Source organism: Dendropsophus ebraccatus, chromosome 5, assembly GCF_027789765.1.
Source record: "Dendropsophus ebraccatus isolate aDenEbr1 chromosome 5, aDenEbr1.pat, whole genome shotgun sequence".
Taxonomy (NCBI): domain Eukaryota; kingdom Metazoa; phylum Chordata; class Amphibia; order Anura; family Hylidae; genus Dendropsophus; species Dendropsophus ebraccatus.
In genome coordinates this window covers 28,497,764-28,524,324 of record NC_091458.1, presented here as the reverse complement: position 1 = coordinate 28,524,324, position 26,561 = coordinate 28,497,764, and the positions used below count along the sequence as shown (strand labels likewise).

Sequence of the window (26,561 nt, the reverse complement as noted above, 5' to 3'; positions counted from 1 at the left end):
CTCCTGCTCAAAAAAATAGTGCAAATGATGCACTGATGGGGCAGCGCTATGGTGGAAAATGGAAAAAAATCTGCACACTTTTCAACAAATTAGAGATAAAGTGAGAAAACCAGGTGAAGTGATAACATGATGACCTGGAGCGATAAAATCTGGCCTGGGCTATTTTACACCCCCTGGTATAGAATATATCCCCTGGGGTATACTGTAGCCTGGGCTAGAATTGAAAAAAAAAAACCAGTGACATGATAACTTGGAAGGATATAGTCTGGCCTAGAACTGAGAAAACCAGTGACATAATTACTTGGAGGGATATAGTCTGGCCGCCTAGAACTGAGAAAACCAGTGACATAATAACTTGGAGGGATATAGTCTGGCCTAGACTGTTTTACACCCCCAAATATAGAGTCTATTCTCCGGGGTTATACTTTGGCCTGGGCTAGACTATACCCAGGTTTATATTATGGCCTAAGCTATATTACACCCCTGGGTACGAAAATATATGTGGTGGGGTTTACTGTGGCCTAGACCAGGGGTGAGAAAACCAGTGAAATAATAACATTATGGCCCAGAGAGATATAGCATGGCCTAGGCTGTTTTACACTCAAAGGTATAGAGTTTATCCCCCGGGATATACTGTATTCTGGTTCAACATTAGATGGATATATTCTGTCCTAGGCTTTATTACATACACAGCGGGGTATAGTTTGGCCTAGGCTCTTTTGCACACTGGGTATACTCTGGCCTAGGCCATTTTATACCTCGGGGTATATTCTGGCCTGGAGGGGTATTAGGGATGGTCCGAACCCGCCGAGGTTCGGGTTCGGCTGAACCCGAACGCTCGGCATCGGATTACCGCTGTCTGCCCGCTTCGCGCAGCGGGCGGATACAGCGGGAGGACCGCCTGGAAAACTGGGATACAGCCTATGGCTATGGCTGTATACCAGTTTTCCAGCCGTTCCTCCCGCTGGATCCGCCCGCTGCACAGAGCAATCACACAGTGGTAATCATTGCGGATGGTTCGGGTTCGTACGAACTCTGTACGAACTCGGTTCGGACCATCCCTAAGGGGTATAGTTTGGCCTAGGCTATTTTATACCCCGGGGCATACTCTGGTCTAGGCTATTTTATACCCCAGGGCAAACTCTGGTCTAGGCTATTTTATACCCCGGGGCATACTCTGTTCTAGGCTATTTCATACCCCGGTGCATACTCTGGTCTAGGCTATTTTATACCCCGGGGCATACTCTGGTCTAGGCTATTTTATACCCCGGGGCATACTTTGTTCTAGGCTATTTCATACCCCGGGGCATACTCTGGTCCGGGTCCCAGGGAAAAGTTAATAACATCACTGCCAACATGAGGTAAAGAGCTGCTGAGGGATATCGGTTTACACGAACCTACTGATCCCCTTTAAGGCCCAGTATATATTATGTAGCAAAACAAATAATCCAGCTCTCCCATCCTGTACCTATAAGGGTGTTAGCATCTTAGGAATTTACAGGATATGATAGGAACCGTAACTGACCTATTGCCAATGCATCTGCCTTCCCCTTCAATACAGTAGCTGAAGGTCAAACATACAGTATTTTGCATGGTACTTTTTATGCCAATACATATATATGTAAGACTTTACTGTAAGCTCCTGCCCTTTCTTCCTTTGTGTTACACATAAAATAGTGATCTGAGTGTTTTTATGCCTATAGTACCAGGAAGATGTAAGTAGGAAAGGCCTCACGTGAATTAATAGGGCACATTGGCGCTGGATAGAGAGTATAAGGTCAGTCTCCGCTCTCCACTCCTCCTTCACTTGGCATCAGTGTTCCTTAATTAAAATTTCTATGCAGCCTATTAACTTCTCTGTATTTGCAGCTTTCGCTTCCACTTGACATCCAATTAGCCCGTAATCTCCTGTAACATCATTAATATAATGATCATCTCCAGTATGGCTTAAAGGGAGAACACAGCGACGCTCTCACTAGTAGAATTACGCAATTATTAAACCAACTTTTGCAAAAGAACAGTTGTGAAGAAGAGACATTAGAGGCCAAGTCACATATAGGACTCATAGTAGAACCTCCGTGACCTACATTTATGTAATAGCTGTGGGAAGTCACTCCAGTCAATGCTCTGATACTGGAACCCATCGCTGCTTCTAGAGTCAAAGACTCGAAAACTTAAAGGGATTCCCGTATGAATCATTTTCAGGCCAAGAATCCTGATACTATGATATAATGCCTTTATCATCTTTTCTGCTGCTGGACAGAATCAGTCTCCTTCCTCCTCTGGCAGTTGACTGTATAGTTTCCAATAACTTCCCCTGCAGAAGTATTCTGGATTCTTCCCTATACCGCCCCATGTTACTACAGAACATAACGTTTTTGAATTGGCTACTCTGTAGTGTAGACTGCGCAAAGACCTGGCTGTGAAGGGATTGACTGAGCATGTGTGTCCCCAGTACATTATCATATGGTTTAAACACCAGGTGTCCTCATACTATGTATGGAGCAATAAGGAGTCAGTGTCAGCTGAGAAGATGATACCATTATGCCTGGGGGGCTGGAGCAATAAGGAGTCAGTATCAGCTGGGAATATGATACCATTATGCCTGGGGGGCCGGAGCAATAAGGAGTCAGTGTCAGCTGGGAATATGATACCATCATCCCTGGGGGGCCGAAACAATAAGGAGTCAGTGTCAGCTGAGAAGATGATACCATTATCCCTAGGGGGCCGGAGCAATAAGGAGTCAGTGTCAGCTGAGAAGGTGATACAATTATGCCTGGGGGGCTGGAGCAATAAGGAGTCAGTATCAGCTGGGAATATGATACCATCATCCCTGGGGGGCCGAAACAATAAGGAGTCAGTGTCAGCTGAGAAGATGATACCATTATCCCTAGGGGGCCGGAGCAATAAGGAGTCAGTGTCAGCTGAGAAGGTGATACAATTATGCCTGGGGGGCTGGAGCAATAAGGAGTCAGTGTCAGCTGGGAATATGATACCATTATCCCTGGGCAGCCGGAGAAATAAGGAGTCAGTGTCAGCTGGGAATATGATACCATTATGCCTGGGGGGCCGGAGCAATAAGGAGTCAGTGTCAGCTGAGAAGGTGATAAGATTATGCCTGGGGGGCCAGAGCAATAAGGAGTCAGTGTCAGCTGGGAATATGATACCATTATGCCTAGGGGGCCAGAGCAGTAAGGCGTCAGTGTCAGCTGAGAAGATCATACCATTATCCATGGTGGTCTGGAGCAGTAAGGCATCAGTGTTGGCTTTTCTGGTGGTTTAGTGCAATGAAGGGTTAAAGGGGTTATCCAGTGCTAGCAAATTTTTAACATGTTGCTGCCATATACCATATAGGCTTACCTCTTCACACTCCCATGGTGTGGTGTCACCAGTGTCCCTGCTGACTGTAGCTGCCGCTACTTCTGAGACAAGCTCGTCTCAGACAACCACTGACTGAGACAGGACAGCACTGTGGCCAGTGATTGGCCAAGTGGGCTGTCACTGCTGAGATTAGCTCCCCTCAGAAGTAGCTGTAGCTAGAGATAGCGGTAGACACCGACAACATCGCAGCAAGAAAATAGGGTAGTGTGGAGAGGGGAGAATAGCATGTTTGTTATGTTTTCTTATATGGCAGCAACATGTTAAAAATTAGTTAGTGATGGAAAAGCTCTTTAAAGGGGAACTCCGGCAAAAAATTCTTTCAAATCAACTGGTGTCAGAAGTGGAGTATTATTTTCAGTCTGACACAGTCTCTCTGCTGCCACCTCTGTACGAGACTGTTTTCTATGAGGGATTTGCGACTGTTCTGGACAGTTCCTGACATGGACAGAGGTGGCAGCAGAGAGCAGTGTGTCAGACTGGAAAGAATACACCACTTCCTGCAGGACATATAGCAACTGATAAGTACTGGAAGACTTGAGATTTTTTTAATAGAAGTAAATTACAAATTTGTACAACTTTCTGACACCAGTTGATTTAAAAGAAAAAAAATATTGCCAGAGTGTCCCTTTAATAACATAATCCCTGGAGCAGCATAATCGAGGCCGAGTTTTGATACTAATAAAAATTCTGTTTTTTACACGGTTTGCTGATTCAGTTTTTATAGTGGCAATTTGCATTATTGAAGATCAATTCAAATGTAATCAATTAAAACATGATCTTCAATCAGAATTAGGTTTTATGGGAAGTGCGGGAATCCTATCTGCCTGGCCAGCAGTTTTTCTGAGCGCTCCCTATGGTGGGCAGCTACAGACCATACATCTCCGGGACTCTGGGGTGAGAAGCTTTTCTTTGAATAATCAAATGAACTGTAAGTTATTTCTTATTATGAAAATGAAGTTGAAGCGAACCTGTCAGCAGCTACTTGCCGAAAAACATAAAGGCAGTATACAATGGGACGTCGTACCACGAACCAAGTACAAGTTACCAGGCAGGTGGGTCACTTTCCATGCCTCTTGGGGATGCTGAAGCACCTAGGGGGCAGCTAACTGGACAAGTCCTCTGGCTTGCTTGGGGTGGGGTGCCAATCAGCCAATCTACTTTGGTGGAGAATATTTAGGTACATAGAGGCAGCCAGCTAAATCTGTTCTCCTGATGGAGGAAAGGTTAGCTACAACTCTGCAATAATATATGATGGCTTACATTTAGAGAGGAGTGAACCTCGAGCATGTTCTGCTTCGTCTGAACCCCAACGCTCTGCATTTGATTACCAGTGGCTGAAGAAATTGGATGCAGCCCTAACGGTACTATTACACGGGTTGACTATGGCCTGATCTTTTTAGTAAACGTGCCCCGATCTGCTAGATCAGCGCTTGTTTACTGGACCTATTGCACAGCCCGATAATTGGGCAGTAAGGGTTGCATGGACATCGTTAGCGATGTTCATGGAGCCCTCGGCCAAACATCTGTTACGTTACATCTCCCCGCTCCCAGTCTTCTCTACTGTGCTCCGCAGCTTCCCGGCCCCGGCAATAGCAGCTGACAGTCCGCTCAGCCAATCGCAGGACGGGACAGCCGAGGCCTGTCAGCCGACAGGCCGCTCAGACGCTGCAGCCGTCGGAACCGGAAAGCTGCGGAGCACAGGAGAGAAGACCAGGAGCGAGAGAGGTATGGTAACAGGTGTCTGGGCAATTGTTAGCCATCAGTCGTGCATGACTATTACACGTAGCGATGCACAGACTCAGCCCAATGATTTTAAGTCCAAACCTAAACTAACAATCAGCCAATGACCATTGTCTCTATTACACAGAGCGATAATCGCCCGATTCGGCCAATTATTGCTCAGTGTAATAGAGCCCTAAGGCTGGCTGGAAAACATGGATGCAGTCATAGGCCATAGGCTCTACCCATGTTTTCCAGGAGTGCCTAGGGCTGCATTTAACTTCTCCAGCCACCGGTAATCAAATGCAGAGCACTCCGGTGTAGGCAAACCAGAGCGTGCTCGAGGATCGGCCATCTCTAGTTATATTACAATGCCGTGGTATAAGTGACGTTACTCCCAACCTTATAGTCAGTGTTAGGTTTCTCCTGTTATACGGCTCTCGTCTCCAGGGATTATACCGTTCATCATGACGTTAGTCGGTAGATGTCATAATCCTCCGGTGAAATAGCACATTCCAGTCGCCATGCTATCTCTTCTCCGCTGCCTGTGAGAACACTTCCCGCCAGATCCATTATTTATCGCCCTTGTTCCTTTTCACTTCAAACTCTTACGCTTAACTCCTCTAAGAAATACAATTTGTTGCCGATGCTGAGGAATGGCAGGAGATGGGCTCCCTGTGATTTGTGTAACCTTCAAGGCGGCTGGTTTTGATAGATGGAGTGATGTTGATACCGGTGGCAGAGATGCGCTGTCATGTTGATTTTATATTGGCACGAATCCCTGACAGGGCAGGCAAAGTCTCCGTAACATCCTAAGCCTGGCATCACAGAAGATAAACTAGCCACAGAACCACCATAAAGCCGCATCCGGAGCGGTATAAACACGTCGTTGTATTATCAGCAGCTTATGTCTTCTGCCAACCATTGGCTGTAGTTGTTTTGGAGTACAACCTCTATTGTGTTCTGACAGCCTCGTACTTCAGCACAATGGGATACAACAATGTCATATGTTAGGCAGCGTAGACGTATCTGGCATCGCCATACCCAGAAGGATTACAGGATTAATTCTTGTTAGGCACGGCTTCTCTGTGGTTTGTATTGTTGCACTGGGGTCTTAATTTTTAATCCAACCAAGGGCAACATCTACATAGTCTGTGTGTTCTGCCAGGTTGTCTCCAGGATCTCCTTCTACTCTGCAAAAAGTAGGTTCACCGGCCTTATGTGACACTAGTTTTAGGGCAAAATCTTTTCTGCTCTCAAGAACTTTCAACACTGGGGATCCCATTGACATGTAAGGCGGTAGTCACACGTTCTGTGATTATGGTCCAGGCATGATAGATGTGTTACGGACTGGACTCATGGAATCCCCGGTATCATGTATTGTTATGATGCCAGGAGCTCTGAAACACTTTTTAATCTTTGTACTGATAAAGCCACGTGTGTGTGTATACATTATAGCTTATCCTAAAAAGTCACCTGAAAAGACAATGATTTAAAGCATAGGGGGGACATTTACTATTGAGTCTAAAACATATCATTTTTCTACAGTGTATTCATTTGGTTTTTACCCTAATTTAACATTTTTTTCATAAATTTATGAATAGAATTCTCAAAAAAATGAACAAGAAAATTCGCCTAGTACTGACCAGACATAGGCATTCACCACTTACAATGTCGCATATGATAAATTGGGTGCAAATCCTGGATTATGTGAAATGTAAAGAGTAATAGGACAATGTTTTTTGGTTTTTTTTCCCTCTGGTCTACATTTAAAGGAATTTACCACTAAAAATTTAATGACAGTATTTACTGGCAGAAGTAACTTTATTAAATGGGGAAATTGTAAATTAGAGAAATATCCATGACCATGCAAGAGTGAGAGGCTGTCACAGAGAGGTTTGGATAAAAAGGTGGTGTGGCTTCAAGGTAGGACAATATGTGAGGCCTTCTTTCTTCTCAATATGTGGTGCCAAATATTAAAGGGGTTATCCGGGATTAGAAAAACACAGCTGATTTCTTCCAGAAACAGCACCACCCTTGTCTTCAGTTTGGGTGTGGAACTGCAGCTAAGTTCTATCGAAGTGAATAGAGCCGAGTTGCAATACCACACACAACCTGAGGACAGTTAACTCTATATACTACCTTTAGAATACTGTAATATAGAACCTAAAATGCTGTCATGTGATAGTGATATGGGCCCTCAAAGGTCATCATGGTCCCCCTGCTACTATTACAACCATGATAGACTTGATTTGGGTTAAAGGGGTTATCCAGCGCTACAAAAACATGGCCACTTTTCCCCCTCTCTTGTCTCCAGTTCAGGTGCGGTTTGCAGTTAAGCTCCATTTACTTCAATCGAACTGAGTTTGAAACCCCATCCAATCTGGAGACAAGAGAGGGGGGAAGTGGCCATGTTTTTTTAGTGCTGGATAACCCCTTTAAACAGATACAAATTTTCCCTCACAGGCACTTAAAGGGGTACTCCGGCGGGAGGGCTATTTTGGGATCTGGCCGGGGAGGAGGTGGCTGAGGCAAACGACGTCCACTCACCTCCCCGGTTCCTGCTTTGGGTCTCGAATCGCGGCGCTCCGGTCCCCAGCTGCTTCCTGGTGTCTGACGCGGGCTCGAGACATGACATCTCAAGTCCGCTCAGCCAGTCATCATGTCTCGAGCCCGCGTCAGACACCAGGAAGAGGCCAGGCACCAGGGACCAGAGCGCCACGATACGGGACCCGCCGCTGGAACCAGGGAGGTGAGTGGACGTCGTTTCCCTCAGCCACCTCCTCCCCGTCCAGATCCCAAAATAGCCCCTCCGCCGGAGTATCTCTAACTTTAAAGAGTACCCTATTTGACCAAGGGGTCATGGACCTTCTCTAGTTATGAGATCCAACACCGCTGCCTCAGTCCTCAGTTCTTTCTTCCTCTGAGCAGATGTTTTTCGGGCGTCACGGCTAAAGGGAATGAAATGCCCCAATGGGTGTTGACCAGCAGTGTTTGACTGGTTTGACTAAAGCCCCTTAAAAATATCCATGTGCAACCCATGATATACAGCATGTATAGCACAGAGTACTTATCTGTAATAAAATGTAATTTATTATGATGCATTGAACTCCTGAACGGCCAGAACACTACGCTAGTGAACGGACACAACTTTGTTACTTTACTAGTGTAGTGCTGTGGCTATTCCGGAGCTCAATGCATCATACTGAATGTGCTCAGTTCACACTATGCTGCCAGCAGACAGGCCGTATACTACAGGCTGCACATGGATGTGTTATAGGGGGATTAGGGCCAAACTCTGGAGTGTAATCTAAGCACCCTCTAGGATTAACCCTTTTTTCACTCCAGAATGTGAAAGCTGGACTTTTGCTACTAGAGCAAAAAATCTCAAGTCTTCCAGTTCTTAGCTGCTGTATGTCCTGCAGGAAGTGGTGTATTCCTTCCGGTCTGCAGAGGACAGGTTTTCTATGGTGATTTGCTAGAGCCCTGGACAGTTCTTGACATGGACAGAGGTGGCAGCAGAGAGCACTGTGCCACACTGAAGAGAATACACAACTTCCTGCAGGACATACAGCAGCTGATAAGTACTAGAAGCCTTCAGATTTTTCAATAGAAATAAATTACAAATCTCTGGCACTTTCTGGCACCAGTTAATTTGAAAGAAAATTTTTCTTGGTGAACAACCTCATTAAAAGGAATATAAACTCCCGACCTGTGCCCTGCCCTACATGCATGTGATGAATACATGAATTACTTCCACAATTGCGCAAGATTATTACCTCTCAGTTCACCAGTATTCGAGCGTGTGATAACAGCTGTCACCAGCCATGGAATAAAGCAACTCTATCTGCCTCTAACACAGCAGGAACTCACAGCAGTACGTGAAGCACCGATAGGCAGGAAAATGACATCCTGCCAGCCTTCCCGTATCTGAATCACTGTCATCTCTATATCTTCTACTCTGAGGAAGCTGGAAGTAATAGGCAAAAGACCAGCACAGCTATCCAAGCTCCAGCCTAGCAATAGATTGTAGTCTCTGCCCGGAATGAAATGTGTGGTTTTCATTGACAGAGGACAGAGAGCATCACAATTAATGCGAATCTGCTGAATCACTCGGATGATTACAACCTCATAAAATTTATTACAATACATTTTGCCAATGCAATTAACTTCTTAAGGATGCGGCTAAACTTGGATTTCAGGAAATAGCGTAATTTTTATGTTTTTGCCTCAATCACAATCCAAAAGTCGTAATTTTTTTTTTTTTATCTTTAGACTTTTATAGGCACACACATATATATGTACAGCTTATGTTGTATTTAAAGGGGTAGTCCGGCGGGGGGGGGGGGGCATTTTTTTCCTGACACTGGGGAGTAGGTGGCTGAGGGAAACAATGTCCGCTCAGCCAGTCAGTGACAGAGGCGGGATCTGAGCGGACGTCGTATTGTATCGTCACGTCTCGAGCCCGCGTCAGACACCAGGAAGCGGCCGGGAACCGGGAACCGGAGCGCCGCAATGCGGGGCCCGCTGCTGGAACTGAGGAGGTGAATGGACGTTGTTTCCCTCAGCCACCTCCTCCCCGGTGTCAGGAAAAAAATGCCTCCCCCCCTGCCAGAGTACCCCTTTAACTACTAATAAAAAAATAAATAAAAAAAAACTCAAAATAGCCCAATTTTTACCCCTATAAGCTTTTTCAATTTTCTGTCTACAGAGCTATATAAGGGATGAAATCTGTAGTTTTATTGGTACCATGTTGGTGTAGATGGGACGTTTAGATTTTTTTTTTTATTCAGTTTTTTTTCTTATAATTGTTGTGACCAAAAATCAACAATTCTGTGGGGTTTTTTTGCGTTTACCTTTTTCACTATTTGGGATCAATAAGATAATATTGTCCTAGTTCATTTAGACATGCAGTAATTCAAAACATGTTTATTTCAATTTTTTATTTGGAAGACTGGATGTTTATACATTTTACGCTTTGTGAGTCCACTTTTATACGCAAACTTTAGATTTCTTATACCAGGGGTGTCAAACTCAAATACACAGTGGGCCAAAATTAAAAAATTGGACAAAGTCGCGGGCCAACCTTGATAATTATTGAAGCGCAAATGCCGCTGTGCTGGCACTGTCAGGAGCAGTGTGCGTTGTTGCTGGCACTGTCAGTGGTCAGCGTCTTTCAGCCGTGTGCACTATGATAAATGACATAAAAATTTGCTATGACATAAACAGTAGTGGATTATAACAGGGGCGTTTCGGGTGGCAGCCCAGGGCCCTGAGCTCCTGGAGGGCCCATGACCACCCAAAAAGACTTATACTTTCAGTGGTGTACTGTCTCCTGGCTACACTTCCGCCATGATTTGCAAAAAATCACTGTTTTTTTATGGCAATTTTGCACAAATCAGGAGATCATGACATTATTTGTCCAGTACTATGAACGCCAGGCTAGTGCTGCCATAGTTACAGTGGGGTGGGGGGGCCCAGGCTTGGTGAACAGCCCGGGGCCTATGGTAAAGTTAATCCGCCCCTGCATGAATATACCCCAACCCATACAATAGCCAACCCCCCCCCCCCAAAATTGCCCCACATATTAGCCAGCCCTTCCAATAGTGCCCAAATAGTAGCCAGCCCCCTCCCAATAGTCTCATATAGTAGCCAGCCCTCCCCCATAGTCTCTTTTATAGCAGCCAGCCCTCCCCATAGTCTCTTTTATAGTAGCCAGCCCTCCCCCCATAGTCTCTTTTATAGCAGCCAGCCCTCCCCATAGTCTCTTTTATAGTAGCCAGCCCTCCCCATAGTCTCTTTTATAGTAGCCAGCCCTCCCCATAGTCTCTTTTATAGTAGCTCTATAGCAACCAAGAAAAAGCGACTAGACTAATTATAATAGTATGCACGCTCAAAAATACTCAAAAATATAATAGTTTATTATGAAAAAACCAACATCAACAAGAAATTTAAAAACACTTAAAAAGGCCTAAAAGGCCACATAGAAGTTCACGAGTGCCCCTACAATGAACAGAGCAACAAGTTATATGCCTGGTGGAAAGAATTGTTCCTGAATATACCTGAATGATAACTCCTGATGAAGTTATTGTGTCATAACGGAACGCGTGGGGTGTAGGTGCTATGTGCCGGGGTGTTCTTGCTATTACAGTTATAGGTTGATTACTTGGAGCAATTCATTGATTTTGTATGTATTTGGTTTTGTTGTGGATGTATTGATTCATTTCTGATTCATTGTTACTTATTTTCATGCATTTGCTCCATTTTACATTGTATTAATAGCGAGTTCTGATATATTCAGGAACAATTCTTTCCACCAGGCATATAACTTGTTGCTCTGTTCATTGTAGGGGCACTTGTGAACTTCTATGTGGCCTTTTAGGCCTTTTTAAGTGTTTTTAAATTTCTTGTTGATGTTGGTTTTTTCATAATAAACTATTATATTTTTGAGTATTTTTGAGTGTGCATACTATTATAATTAGTCTAGTCGCTTTTTCTTGGTTGCTATAAAGATTTGTTCTTTGACTAGCTATTTGCACCTCTTTTCATATAATTACATTCTTATACGCTGTGCCTACCACGCCATTCTCTCTTTTCTCTTTTATAGTAGCTAGCCCTTCCCATAGTCTCTTATATAGTAGCCACAGCTCCCCCATAGTCTCATATAGTAGCCAGCCCTCCCCATAGTCCCCAGATATGGCCCGCGGGCCAGAGTTTGACATGACTGCCTTATACTGATCTATGCTATACTACTGTATAGCATTGATGAGTTAGATCAGTGCTCTGCTGGTGCACTCCACCTGAGGTAGCTGTATCGGCAGATCTGATGTGGCAGGCATGGAGGCCTAGCAAAAGCAAACAGCTGGCAACTTGGAGGGGTCCAGCTGACATAGATGTACTGTTGTTTGCGTTAAGGGATTAAAACTATTTTTTAAATAGTTTTTAAAGGTTTTTCCTGTGTGGTTTTTGTATTTTTATGAAACTTTATTTCATTTACAATCATTGATAGCCCTCCAGAAACAGGAGATCTCATGGGCACAGCTGAACCCCAACGCAATAAAGGGGTTGTCTGGAAACATAATATGGCATCTGCCACTCAGAACCCCAATCCCTGCTTCTTCTTGGTCTCTTTTCCTTCTTAAGAACCAGGGATGGTCTGAGCAGGCAGTTTCTGCTGTGGTGGCTCATCACATATTTATCACCTATCTAGCATTTATGGAACCAGCTGGGACACCAGCTTCAGCAACCAGGTGTGCAGGATCTGTAACAGAGGATGCCATAGGGAACCTGCATCCTCCATATTTAATTGTATGTCATCTTGTATTCAGGCTAGAGGCGCCCAACAGGGTACTAGTCTCTTTTCCATTGTGCATAGTTCTCCAATAATGGTATCCTTTGGCTCTAATATTATAAACACTTAAAGTGTACCTGTCATTTTTTTTTTAAATCAATAGTACAGGCGGTTTTAATAAACTTTGTAATTGGGTTTATTACCTAAAAAAAATGCATTTTTATCATGAGAAAGCAGTTTGAACCTCCCCCTCTCCCCCCATATTCATTGTTCTCTATGGAGAGGGAAGGGATGGAGAAAATGAGGCACCAAAACAGGACAACAAAGAGTTAATTTATAGCTACATCACTGGGCTATCTCCTCTTAAGTCAGCACTGACCTCTCTGACCTCTGAATAGAGGCTTTCACAAAGCTCCCGCTGTGTAATCCTTTATTCTCTGCTGCCGACTAATCTCCCTCCTCCCCCTCCCCTCTCCATAGAACAGACAGGGGCACGTCTGATGCAACAAAATGTGATTTCCTGATAATGAGCAGTGAATGAGAGAGAGGAGGGGGGGTTCGACCTGGAAAAAGTCTTTTTAAATGCACATAATGGCATATTTGCCTAATAAACCCAATTACAAAGTTTCTTAAAATCGCCTGTACTATTAATTTCTGCAAAAAAAAAACCCACAGTGACACTTTAAATATATAATATCATTACATCTAACATTTTCAAACACTTGAGTCCATTACATGGCATCTATTTCGGCAAATGGCCAACCATGTAATACAAGCCCTCCACATTGGGAGGTGATCTATGGCCTATGTTATGGGCCAGATGCCAAGCAGGGGCCACCCTCTAAAATCTCCGTACTGCAAATCTGACCGAATACAAATCTATAAGGAGAACCAACGTTTGCGTGCTGGTAAAAGGCATCATTGCTTCTCAGATCAATAACCTTACTTTTAATCAGATTTCCCGTATTGTGCAGTAAACTGGAGAACGGTTTGATGTCTGCGCTTCTCGCAGCTTATGGATACATCTGTGGCCTGTAAATTCCAAGGTAAATATCTACAGCGGTAATTATTGTGCATCTGTCTATGAAGCTTAAGCTGCCTGATATCAGCACATTTTATGCAAAACGTTTCGGTAATTATATTACAGTCCTTGAGTCGCCCTTAAAGGATCATTGATAACCCATAAAAATGCAAACATAATGTTGACTAAGTATATTCATGGTTTTTTTTTTGTGGGATGTAAAGAATCAGATGTACATCGGCTGCTAGGAAGGGGTTAAACATTGCATGAAATGCTGCCTACACTCTAACAGTCAGAACAATCACAGGTACTGTATAGGGAATGTCAATGGAATAGCTGGGAAAAGGTCACACTGAGCATATATGAGATGTACATAGAGAGCAGCCCCCGGGTGGTCCGCTCCACCTTTTCTAGGAAGAAGAATGTTATGCTTTGCATTTCCCAGATAAGAATGGGGCTGATCAGGTCTGCATTTCCTCCCTCTCCTTTCATACAGTACATATTCTACCATTCAAGGTCCAAAACCTTCCAGGACGTTAATCATTGACAAGCTATATAAAATCTTAGTACCACAAGTGATTTGGACCTTAAAGTAGACCTGTACCCAAATCAATAAGAAAGTGCAATGTGACTGTCAGTATACAGCCTAGCGTTTTTACAGTTTCTTGATATGACCTCAAGTTTCTGAGATTTGTGGGTTTATAATTTGACAATTCACTTAAAGGGGAACTGTCAGCGAGTTAGATGAATCTAACCGGCTGATAGCTCCCTAGTGCGCACGGGACGCTGAGGATGAAGGTATGTCTATTATCTTCATCCTCTGCTATTAGCTGTTAAATCCTCTGCATGGTAATTGGGGACAGGGCTACCACCCCGAGCACCAATCTGGCCCACCCCCTCAACTGATAATTAGAAGGGGCGGGCCAGTGGGGGGAATACCCCTGCTCCCCGTGCGACAATCTGCCTCCGGCTAGCCCCCTCCATTGCTAATTATTAAGGGGGCGGGACTGCCTAAACATTAGGTTCACGCCCATCTGACTATAAACTGAACTCTCAGACAACTGTAATCAGGGCATCCTTAAAATTATAGTAACCACTTTTTTTTTCTTTTTTTACAGGGTACAGGTCCTCTTTAAGGACAAAGGATTATAAATTATAACATTTCAAGAACCTTAACTTTTTTAATGCAGTTTGTGGGTAAAGTTGTAGTTTATATATATATATATATATATATATATATATATATATATATATATATATATACATGCACACATTTTCATGATAAGCTTTTATTTCTATTTAGGAAATTCAGAGAAACAACAAATCTATCTATTTTTTTTTTTTTAAATAAGGTTTTTTTTGTATTTTTTTTATTAAAATCTTTATAAAACTAAATTGCCCTCCCCCCCTTCCCTCTAGGGGACTTTAAGCAGCAATCTGGTCTATTGATCACTTCTGAAATGCATTGAACTACACTGCTCAAAAGCACTCGGAGAACATTTAATAAAAGATCAGGTCCAGCATCTCAATGAAGTAAAATCTTTCATCACAACATTGTACAGTACAAAGCATGATAACGTTTTAACCCCTACACAGCGATGTCTCTTGCTCAAGCTCATGATGAAGGTCAATGGAAAATTGTTAAATCGTCAACCAATTCTAGATCAGTGGTGCTACGTGGAGACACTGGCTGCTTTGAAGCATAGCATCCTATAGGTTCCTATAGGTTAATTTAGGCCTAATAGCGGCTTGGGGAAGACCTGTGCGACATTTTTCAGACTAGACTAGACTGCCATAATAAAGCATTGCTACCCTTCCCCTTCCAGTGCCCTTATGCCAAAGGCTGTTGCTAAGAGCCTGGGCATTGTGATTGGACAACACCCTGGGCTGAACTCTAAGAGGCGGTGCACCTGAAGAGCTCCCCGAAACGGCTACTGCAAAAACTCCATATGCAAATTATTAAGGGGTTAAAAGGAACCCAGTAGGAAGAACACGTGCAAAAAGACAACAAAGCAGATGGTATATAGATATATAAATACTTTGTCTGCAACTTTTACAATCCAAAATTTATTAGAGGGCTTGTGCCTTTAAGAAAACTACTGTCCACATGAAAGGGCACTAAGAAGCAGTGTAAGGCCATGTTCACTTGTATTAACATCCGCCGTTGCACGACGTGGCCGCTGTTTGCAGTGTCAAACAACAACCGATGCCTCAGATGTTTACCCGGCCGCTGTTCTTTCAACCTAAAACAACGGCCGTCGTTTGTCCCAAAAAATACGTAGTGTGAACGTGGCCTAATGTTGGAATCAGTTTGGTTGTTTGGCTGAATCAAAAGGTGGGTCTGAACACTCTGCTGATACCCCATACTTCATACAGATGTTTTACTTCTCCGCACCTGTGTGGCCTATATTACCGACTGTAATACTGTGTGGATAGTCCTCAATTCCCCCCCTGTTCTAATGACCCTGTAACCCATGACCCCAATGGACCAGTGGGGCTTATAACTCTGCCATACAGCTTATAAATAACTTATAGCTCTACATATAGGAATTTCTAAGAGCAGTAACTTCTCCAATAGTAATGTGCATTGTCAGGCTGGGTGATCATGCAGATGAAGCAGAACAGGAGACAGCTGACGCTCGCTACAGTATGCTGGGATGTAATGCATTCCATGCTCCCCATCACTAAGACAGTCCATTGGCATCTGCTGCTCCGCTAAGGGCAGCATTCCTTCCAGCCACCGGGGGAAGCTTAACAGGAAACATCTGCTGGATGAGGTTACAGGCAAAGATCTCGGCAAGAAATTCTAAGTTCTCTGCTACGCGGATTAACTCCCTACTTTCCTGCATCCTTACCTCCTGCCTAGGATTCCAAACTGGGCTTTGTGCAGTTACCTGCGTGTCCACAAGATGTAGCAGATCTGAGATTGTTATTTGGTACAAAGCATCACAATATCATGGTCTTAGCAATGATTTTACATAGGACTGCAGAAAACTTAAAATCAACGCCAATGCTAGTCTACAGGTGGTGTGTGGTATTAGAGCTCATCCCCATTCACCTCAATGACTTGACCTGAAGAGCTGCAGTAACGGGGTGCCGCCACTATACAGCGAATAGCGCTACCTGCTTCTGACTTATTCAGCTGCAGCTATCCTGAAGATTGGTCATGAAGTTTATTACCAAGCAGCAGTGGTTAATCCAATGATTCCAGACTCCTGCCACATTGACAAACCTGCAGGATTATAAAATTCTATGGAATTGTCACAATGTACACTTGCTTTAGCGGGAAGCTGTCACCTAGACAATGCTATCTAATCTATTGCCATCATGTTGTAGACCAGGAAGAGCAGGTTGATCTTTGTGGGAAAAAATTCAGTATAACTTGTAACTTGTTGAATGAAATTCCTGATCATTTTGTGTAAGGAGTCCAGTGGGCGGTGTCACTTAATGGACTGGACTCTTTAGCATGGAAACATCAAAGATTTCAATCAATAAATTACAAGTTATACTAAATATTTTCCCATAAAGATATATATCAATTTGCTCAGCTCTTTCTGCTCTATAACATGACCATGATAGCTTAGGTAGCATTTTCATGGTGATGGGTTCTCTTTAACCCCTTAACGACATAGGGCGTATATTTACGCCCTGATGCCATTAGGGACGTTCAGAGCGGGGCCGCATGGCGGCCGCGCTCTGAACCGCGGCGGTCCTGGGTGCCGCTTGTAGCCCGGGACCGCAGGTATTAGCGGGCACGGTCCGATCGCCGTGCCCGCTAATACAGTAATTAGATGCAGCTGTCAAAGTTGACAGCTGCATCCGATTACCGGACGCAGCGTCATCCCTGGTGTCTAGTGGGGAGATCGCTCCTCCGGGATGTTATCCCGGAGGAGCGATCTCCGTAACTGAAGCCTGCCGGGGACCGCTCCAAGATGGCGCCGTCCCCGGCTCGGCACTCCTTTACTTCCGGCTGCAGCAGCCGGAAGTAAACGAGTGCCTATCTCATGGATCTCTGCAGCATATCTATGCTGCAGAGATCTCTATGAGAGATCAAAGTGTATATACTAGAAGTCCCCCAGGGGGGCTTCTAGTATATGTGCAAAAGAAAAAAAAAAAAAGTGTTGTTAATAGTAAAAAGCCCCCTCCCCTAATAAAAGTCTGAATCACCCCCCTTTTCCCAGGTTATTAATAAAAGTAAACAAATAAATAAATAAATAAACATGTTTGCTATCGCCGTGTGCGTAATCTCTCGAACTATTAATTAATCACATTCCTGATCTCGCACGGTAAACGGCGTCAGCGCAAAAAAATCCCAAAGTGCAAAATTGCGCATTTTTGGTCGCATCAAATCCAGAAAAATTGTAATAAAAAGCGATCAAAAAGTTGTATATGCGCAATCAAGGTACCGATAGAAAGAACACATCATGGCACAAAAAATGACACCTGACACAGCCCCATAGACCAAAGGATAAAAGTGCTATAAGCCTGGGAATGGAGCGATTTTAAGTGACGTAAATTTGTTGACAATGGTTTGAATTTTTTACAGGCCATCAGATACAATATAAGTTATACATGTTACATATTGTAGTAATCGTAACGACTTGAGGAACATATATAACAAGTCAGTTTTACCCAAGGGCGAATGGCGTAAAAACACATTTCCCCCAAATAAACAAAATGCGTTTTTTTTTTTTCAATTTCACCACACTTTGAATTTTTTTCTGGTTTCGCTGTGTACTTTATGCAAAAATTCAGCCTGTCATTGCAAGGTACAATTAGTGACGCAAAAAATAAGGGCTCATGTGGGTTTCTAGGTGGAAAAATGCAAGTGCTATGGCCTTTTAAGCACAAGGAGAAAAAAACGAAAACGCAAAAATCGAAATTGGCTCTGTCCTTAAGGGGTTAAGGGTGGGTTCACATGTAACGGATCTGGAGCATATTTCTCGCTGCGAATTTGCGAAATCCACTGCGGATCCCTGCCCTGTACACCCTATGGGCAGACAAACTCCAACAGGATGTACATCCCGCTGTGAGTATGTCAGCAGCCCGCCCCGTTAACCCCCACGCCGCCGGAGCCTATACATAACCTTGTTCCCGCTCCGGCTAGTTGACGCTGAAAAAACACCTTGTGGCCCATTGATAAATTGTCTCCTTACTTATTCCTTTGCCACTGCCAGCAACACATAAACACAGAAGTAGCAATGACCATTTCATAGGCCCAAATGATGGACCACAAATTGCCAGTGACCCCTAATACACCCTTATGCATACAGTAGTTTGCTATTCTTTTACATTATGCCTATTTTCCTATTTTTTCTGCTCCCATTGCTTAGTCAGGCAGAGAAAGGAACATGGGCTGTAGGCCTAAAGCTAGAATGCAGGTGAGGCAATAATCCAGGAGGAGTTGCACAGGAATGGTAAGTAGGTCATAAAGAACACAATCGGCCAGGACATTAAACCATTGGCAGCTGTAAATAACATTGACTCACTGGTAATAATGTATGTGAGCAGACAGGCCCTGAGGTTGAAGTGTAGGAAGAAGTAAACAAGCAAAGATGTGAGGGACTCTGACAAGGATCAAATAGTGATTGTTAGATGACTGGGTCAAAGTATCTCCAAAATGTCCGGTATTGTGGGGTGTTCTTGGTATGTGGTAGTATTTACCAAAAGTGGTTCAAGGAAGAACAACCACAGGATCATGATTCCCAACAGAATAGATGGCTGGTCCATATGGTCTTATCCTACAGAAGAGCCACCGTAGCACAAATTGCTGAAAAATGCAGACTAGGCAGATCCCCCATGTCCACTGCCATAGCGGGCATCAAAAGCACACAACTGGACTATGGAGCCATGGGAGAAGTGTCTGCTCTTATGAGTGAGGTTTAATCCCACATCATGTGGACAGATGGGTGAAGGTGCATCACTAATGTGCAAAAGACATGGCACCAGGATGCACTATGGGAAGAAGACATGCTGGTGGAGTGTGATGCTCTGACAATGAATATCATGTGGCCTGGTATCATGAGGAGGTTTTATGTGACACGTACCATGTACCTAACCAATGTACAGAGCAAGTTTACTCTTCATGGTGGTGGGGGGGGGGGGGGGGGCTACATAATATTAGACAAGTGGTTTTAACGTTCTGGCATGGCAAACGCGTGCATATATATGTATATACATACACACACACACACATTAATAATACACAAGCTGTTATACTGTTATTTAGATTATATATGGATCAGAAGCACTCTAGCTCTTAGTGGAGAATTTCCCCATAAATACTTAACTATAATGCTGTATACACAGCCGTAAGACATAGTTATATATGTAAGAAGCATGAAAGCAACATGGATCTTGAATTACGGCTGCATCATCCATAGCCTGAGAATATTACAACACTGCAGACTCTAAACACTTAAAGGGCCAGTGCACCATATGTAGAAAGCATGCCAAATTCTCTCTTCATCTTCCATTTACAGACCTGTTTCTTGCACACATTTACAGGAGTATTTGATGTCACATTAAAGCGACTCTGTACCCACAATCTGACCCCCCCCAAACCCCTTGTACATTCAGATAGCTGCTTTTAATCCAAGATCTGTCCTGCGGTCCATTTGGCAGGTGATGCAGTTTTAAACTGCAACTTTTAAACTGGCAGCCCCGTGCCCTACGGGAGTATCTGTGCCCTAACCTTGCACCACCCCTCCGTCCCTCCTCCCCACCCTCTTCATCATTAGGAATGCCACTGGAACATTTTCTCCATGCTGAACATTGTACAGGTGTCTTAACGATCCAGGCCATGTGCCGGGCTGAAACAGGTGATGAACAGGACACAATCTGCCTGGGGCATTCCTAATGAGGAGGATGGTGGGGAGGAGGGACAGAGAGGGTGTGCCAGCCTAATGCATACACAATCTAGGCCACTCCCGTTGGGCACGGGGCTGCAAGTGTAAAAGTTGTTTTTTAGAACAATAACTGCATGTTAGTCAGTATGCGGTGGTAATATTTGTTGCTTGTTATCTGGCATATATATAGAGAAGGGCAAAACAACATGTCTCATATAGACAGAGGGGCAACAACATGACTATTATATTATATATGAACCATGTTGTTTCCCTGTATTCTGTATACAGGGAAACAACATGGTTCATATATAATACAATAGTCATGTTGTTGCCCCTCTGTATATATGAGACATGTTGTTTTGCCCTTCTCTATATATAAGCCATGTTGTTTCCCTGTATATTGTATTATACAGTATACATACAGGGAGACAACATGGTTCTCATATATAATAGTCATGTTGTTGCCCCTCTGTATATATGAGACATGTTGTTTTGCCCTTCACTATATATAAGCCATGTTGTTTCCCTATATATTGTATTATACAGTATACATACAGGGAGACAACATGGTTCTCATATATAATAGTCATGTTGTTGCCCCTCTGTATATATGAGACATGTTGCACTGGTGTGACAATAAACCCTGCAGATTGCTGTAGGAAGTGCTGTCTCCATTGCGTTTTTGAAGCCAACCTGGTCTGGTTTGGTGCGGCACGCACAGTTATTTTTTGTTTTTGCGCTGCTGAGAGACTGTGTTGTGAATTAAAGTTTATGTTAACAATAATTTGTATTTTTTATTGTACGTAATTGTACTGGCTAGGGACGGGGTTGCAAAGATGGGGGGTTTTGATGGCGGCCGCCGCGGGGGGTGGGGCCCAATTTGCACCTCTGCCCAGGGGCCCATAATGCTGTTAAGACGGCCCTACTGGCACCCAGCTATTATTATTTTTGATGAGTGCTGCGTACATTTTTTGTGATCTATCTATGTCGTATCTACCTATCATCAATCTATCTATCTATCTATCTATCTTGTATCTATCTATGTCGTATCTATCTATCTATCTATCTATCCTGTGATAGAGATAACACAAACACATATGAATGACAAAGCTCCATCCATATACAGGACTGTATTTAATTCTTCCCGGAATAAATCCAGATTACATCAATCAATTACATTAATAATATTAAATATTGTAGTGAGGTACAAAATATAGCAAACTCTATGTATTTACAACAGATCCCATACTCTCTACTGATTCTTAAGAAACAATGCGGCTCCGCACTGGATCCAGCGGTTCTGGCTCCCACCACACGGCAGATCTATGTTGGTGACCACTCGATCCCTCTCGGCGCTGGTGTACACAGGCAAGGAGATGCACTCGCCTGGGGAGTAGATCCCTGCGGATTGCTGAGAAGAACACATCAGAAATTGTCATACATACTGTACAATAACTTCTATGCATATGTATGTTGCTATACTACAATATATATATATATATGTATTTATACCATATACAACACAACATGTACTGGGGTCTATTAAATAAAAAAAAAAAGACAAAATTGTGCTCTGCATGAATCATGTACACTGCATGTGTGCAACCGGATATACATTCATTCTAAATGGGGACACTGAACATTTTCGAGTTCATTGCCTGGATCTGTGGGGGTCCCAATGGTCTGACCCATACCATATCAGCTTGTATCCCCTATCCAAAGAATAACATGTCAGAATGGAATACCCCTTTAATGTGTCCTTACAACTTCAATGGCTGTTGGCTAAAGGTTTCTTCTCTTCTGATAAGGTTGCATATATTCAGTCTTGATAAATGTCCCCCTAAGCGTTTGTGTGTTGTAAATCAAGAGGGGTAAGGGTAAGCCACTGCCAGACTCTGATGCCTACTTCTCTCCATAAGAACACAAGGATCCTCTAATGTCTGAGCGAGTCAGGAGGCCCCCATAGACATCACAGTCACTTGGTTCAAACTTTTCGGTAATATATACAGGGGCATTACTTTACTACTAGTACCTCTACTATCGAATACCCAAAATACCCAGTAACCAGTGGCGGCAATGCTTTACTCTTATAGCCTTGTATATAGATATTCCGTATGCTTCCACTGATATCTCTTCCTTTGCTGTCACCCTTGCCCATGTTTTACGACCAAAAAATAGGCACAGATGGCATTGAAGAGCACATATCTGCTTTATTTAAAAGTATTAAAATATATATATATATATATATATATACATACATACATATACACACACTGTACACTGTATATTCAATGTGCCAGTTCTTCTTCTCCTTCTGTCCCCCATTATCCTTAGCTTATTACTTAGGTGAAGGAGGGTGAAAAGGTGACAACCGCACAAATACATGTATTAAATCCATAAAACTCCCAAAGCTTTCCATAGAATCAGTAACGTCAGCTTCACATGCAGAAATGTAGATTGCATTTTCTCTGTACCTGCGAAATCCAGGCCATATAACAAGGGGGCACCACTGACACACTGGGAGAGTCATGCTGGTTTTCAGAAAGGTGGTTTCCATCAAAGCTGCATCCTTCTAGCTGTAATCCGCTGATCTAAGAAAGGAAACAGGGCGAGATGTTCAGCCGCAGACTTCTGTCTTAATGGTCGGTGATAATGACGTGACGGGCAGGGTGGCAGCGGGCGCACATGTACATAACAGGAAGGCCAGGAATGCAGCGTGATGTGCGAGAAGAGGAAACCCCACGTCTAAACAAACACCTTAAGAAATTCCTTATTGTTGTCTTCAGGGACACTGGAATTTGCTAATGCCATGAAGATAACTCTGAAATGTCACTCCCCGGCAGGTGGTTCACTACTGGCGGAAGCAAAGCTGCAGAAAGCTGCTTAATATTTTAGCACGGCTCGGCAAAAAGAGGTCAGGAATTTGGACAACTTAATTCTATGTCTTCTGGGAAGTGTCTGTTAGAAAGCATATGGTGTATGTTCATTGTAAAAATAAAAAAAAAAGTTTTCAACACCTCCCTTCTATGATAAGATCATGTGAAGTTACAGGCCCAAACCCAAGGCTGCACCACTGAGAGACTCATCCTATCAGGTAGTCCAAATGCAGAGTATGAGATAACTAACATACTTACCCATCTCAAGATGGAGGTCCCTCCTAGGTATCTGCCCTGCTTACAGGTGTAACAACTAGTGTTAAAACGCAATAAACAATTGACATGCAGAATGTCGGCCGATCATTGTCTTTCTACATGTTGAAAAAAACTACGATAACGATGATGGCCGTTGCCCCGTGTAATAGGAGTGGCGGCAGCAGACCGCTGCTATCTCCTATGGGCTCCCTGGACGATCTAAAGATCATCCGAGGAACCCCTTCTGCATCTCCCCACGCCCCGCTCCCACTCCCACTCTTACCCGCTCGATGTCGGTGCACGTAATAGCACCGGCAGGGAACGAGGAGCAAGCGAGCGCTGATCTGACAGGTAGGCGCTTGCTTGTTCTTTCAGATCAACTCGTGTAATAGGGACTTAAAAGGGTTGTCCAGCGAAAATCTTTTTCTTTCAAATCAACTAATATTAAAAAGTTACATAGATTTGTAATTTACTTCTATCAAAAAAATCTCAAGTCTTCCCATACTTATTAGCTGCTGTATGTCTTGCACAAAATGTTTTATTTTCAGTCTGACACACTGCTCTCTGCTGCGGACATCTCTGGCCGAGACAGGAACTCTGTCTCAGTTTTCTATGAATCCTCATAGAAAACCTCTCCTGCTCTGGACAGTTCCTGTCTCGGCCAGAGATGTCAGCAGAGAGCACTGTGTCAGACTGAAAATAAAACAACATATCCTGCAGGACATACAGTAGCTAATAGGTATGGGAAGACTGGAGATTTTTTAATACAAGTAAATTACAAATCTATATAACTTTCTGGCACCAGTTGATTTGAAAGAAAAAGATTTTCGCTGGACAGCCCTTTTAAGTAAAAGGAAGACAACCATACTGTATTTATCTTATAACAATCTTAACTTCCCTCCTTAATAAACCTTCTGCATTTGTGAATATTTAATTTCTTTGTATTAATTCCCACAATTATAAATTACCCTTGTAACTCTGTGTAATGAGACAAATGTGAAGCGTGGGATGAGGCGGGAGGTAAAACATAAGCAAGCAATGCTGGCTAAGTGGAGTCTTCCATTTGCAACTGTTTCCAGCCATGATAGCGGAGGATGAATGGATTTCATTAGTTACAAAGCGGTGTTAATAGATTGTCACATGGGCACCAGCGTCCAGTTAATAGAACTGCTTAGGAATAATGGCAGGGTTAAAGACACCTCAATGAGAAGCTATTATCATCCATCAACTTCCTTTAATTATACTCTAATTGTTCGGCTTATAATTCAGCTATTCACAGTTAAAGGCGGCAATAATGGAACAATGTGGTTAAACACAATTCGGAGTGTCGGAACAATGCTAAATCCAAGCATAAATGAGGCCAAAATAAATAATATCACTTCACGGGGAATATTACACCCATTGTAGAACAATAGAGGTGCGAGGAATCAAGAGGCGGGTAATGGGCACAAGAGTCTGCGGTGAGAATACAAGTTTCCATTTGCCGCTTTCTTGGCTCTGGTGGCCTCTAAGTCTGTCAAGTGTCATTGACGTCACAGGAGAGCTGACGTCCGTGTAATGGCTGTCCTGTCCTGAAGTCCCCATAGAACTTTAAACAGGATGCAATCTGCACAAAGAATATCCCTGAAATACCCCGCAGATGAAGCCAATGTTTGTTATGTTCGTCTAGATAAGTTCCTGCCTTTGTGAGCCTTTCTAATGCACTTAATAGTGTCCGTGTGATGGATGAAGTAGATGTATGACAAATAGAGATGGGCGAACCGGGTTCGGGTTCGAGTCCATCCGAACCCGAACGATCGGCATTTGATTAGCAGGGCTGCTGAACTTGGATAAAGCTCTAAGGTTGTCTGGAAAACATGGATACAGCCAATGACTATATCCATGATTTCCACATAGCCTTAGGGCTTTATCCAACTTCAGCAGCCACCGCTAATCAAATGCCGAAAGTTCGGGTTCAGATCGACTCGAGCATGCTCCAGGTTCGCTCATCTCTAATCACAAATAATTACAAGCTAAAACTTACACTTTTTTGTTTCAGGAATTACTCTGACCAAGAGCTTATGCCTATGGTGCTTGTTGCTACTAGGGCTGTGGAGTCGTGGAGTCTGAGCTAGTTTTTAATGTGAATTTTGTAAATGTTCCCAATTAATATATTTTATGTTCTATCAATCAAAGCCCCTTATTTATAAAAAAACTAAATATGCTGTATGCTTCACTGCTCAATTATAGCAATATTACAGCAAAGTACTAAGTAAGCAGAGACCTATATAGCACAGAAGCTTGCACAGGACTCCCTGCGGCTAATAGTACCCTCTGTAGTGCCCTATGGCAATAGAGCAGGGTGGGCACTGCCTCTGCAAAGTGCATAGATTGCGTATATTCTGCAGTGGCTACATCTGTAGATGTGAAACATTTCATGACAGCTACCAGCAGCAACCACTAGAGGGTGCTGAAGAGCTTCCTGCAGACACATTTATTGTAGAGTTCAATGTATACCTAGTATGCATTAGGCAGAGACCTAATGACCCATAGAGGTGTGATTACATTAATAAAAGCTTCAGTTCTGGAGCTGCTGACACTTCTTGCTGTATAAGTTGTGACTGGTGCTAGACAGCAGTGATTCCAGCTGATCCTGCAGGTTGTTAATTCCATCGTCGCCTCAATCGGAGGCCGCATACAGCAGCGTGCTGTTTGCAAATGATGCCAAGCAACACAGAAAACACAACACGCTGTTTGACTAAGGGAAGAAACAAGGGAGAAGTAAATCATAGCGGAGCTTTAAAGCCATTTTTTTTTCCTCCACGTCGTTTTATTATGTATTGAACTGAACTGAATATCAATGAAGGGAACGTGCAGCCTGAATGTAACATTTTCATCACCTTGTAAGACGTTTATTGTTTTTTCTTTATTACCTTGACTTGGAGCTTTGCATCATGAATCCTCCCTTTCCAAGACGCTACAAATCTCAGGTTATCCATGGAGCAGTTCATTGTTCTAGGGGGGATATAAAACATTACAAGGTAAACATGGTGGTGACCGGGCTTAGCTGCATTATGGGCTCTCTGCAGACAAGGAGATCATGGGCTTCCAGCAATCTCTGAACCACAGATCTGCTGTACAGGGCGGTGAATGACAGCATGGCCTGTATGTAATGTGTCTATAAAAATGAG

The 26,561-nt window shown here is 43.4% G+C and overlaps 1 protein-coding gene across 3 annotated transcripts in view; it reads right to left on the bottom strand.

Moving 5' to 3' along the window:
• Window positions 1-21,358: 21,358 nt before the first annotated feature.
• DYNC2H1 (dynein cytoplasmic 2 heavy chain 1) overlaps window positions 21,359-26,561 on the bottom strand; it is a 276,780-nt gene continuing 271,577 nt past the window's right edge. For all 3 annotated transcript variants that reach the window (XM_069969745.1, XM_069969746.1, XM_069969747.1), the window contains 3 exons: window positions 26,304-26,385; window positions 22,735-22,851; window positions 21,359-21,671 (listed from right to left, as the gene is read on the bottom strand). In XM_069969745.1, coding sequence (XP_069825846.1) covers window positions 21,513-21,671; window positions 22,735-22,851; window positions 26,304-26,385 — 358 coding nt within the window. In that variant the 3' untranslated portion in view covers window positions 21,359-21,512. The remainder of the gene's footprint in view (window positions 21,672-22,734; window positions 22,852-26,303; window positions 26,386-26,561) is intronic.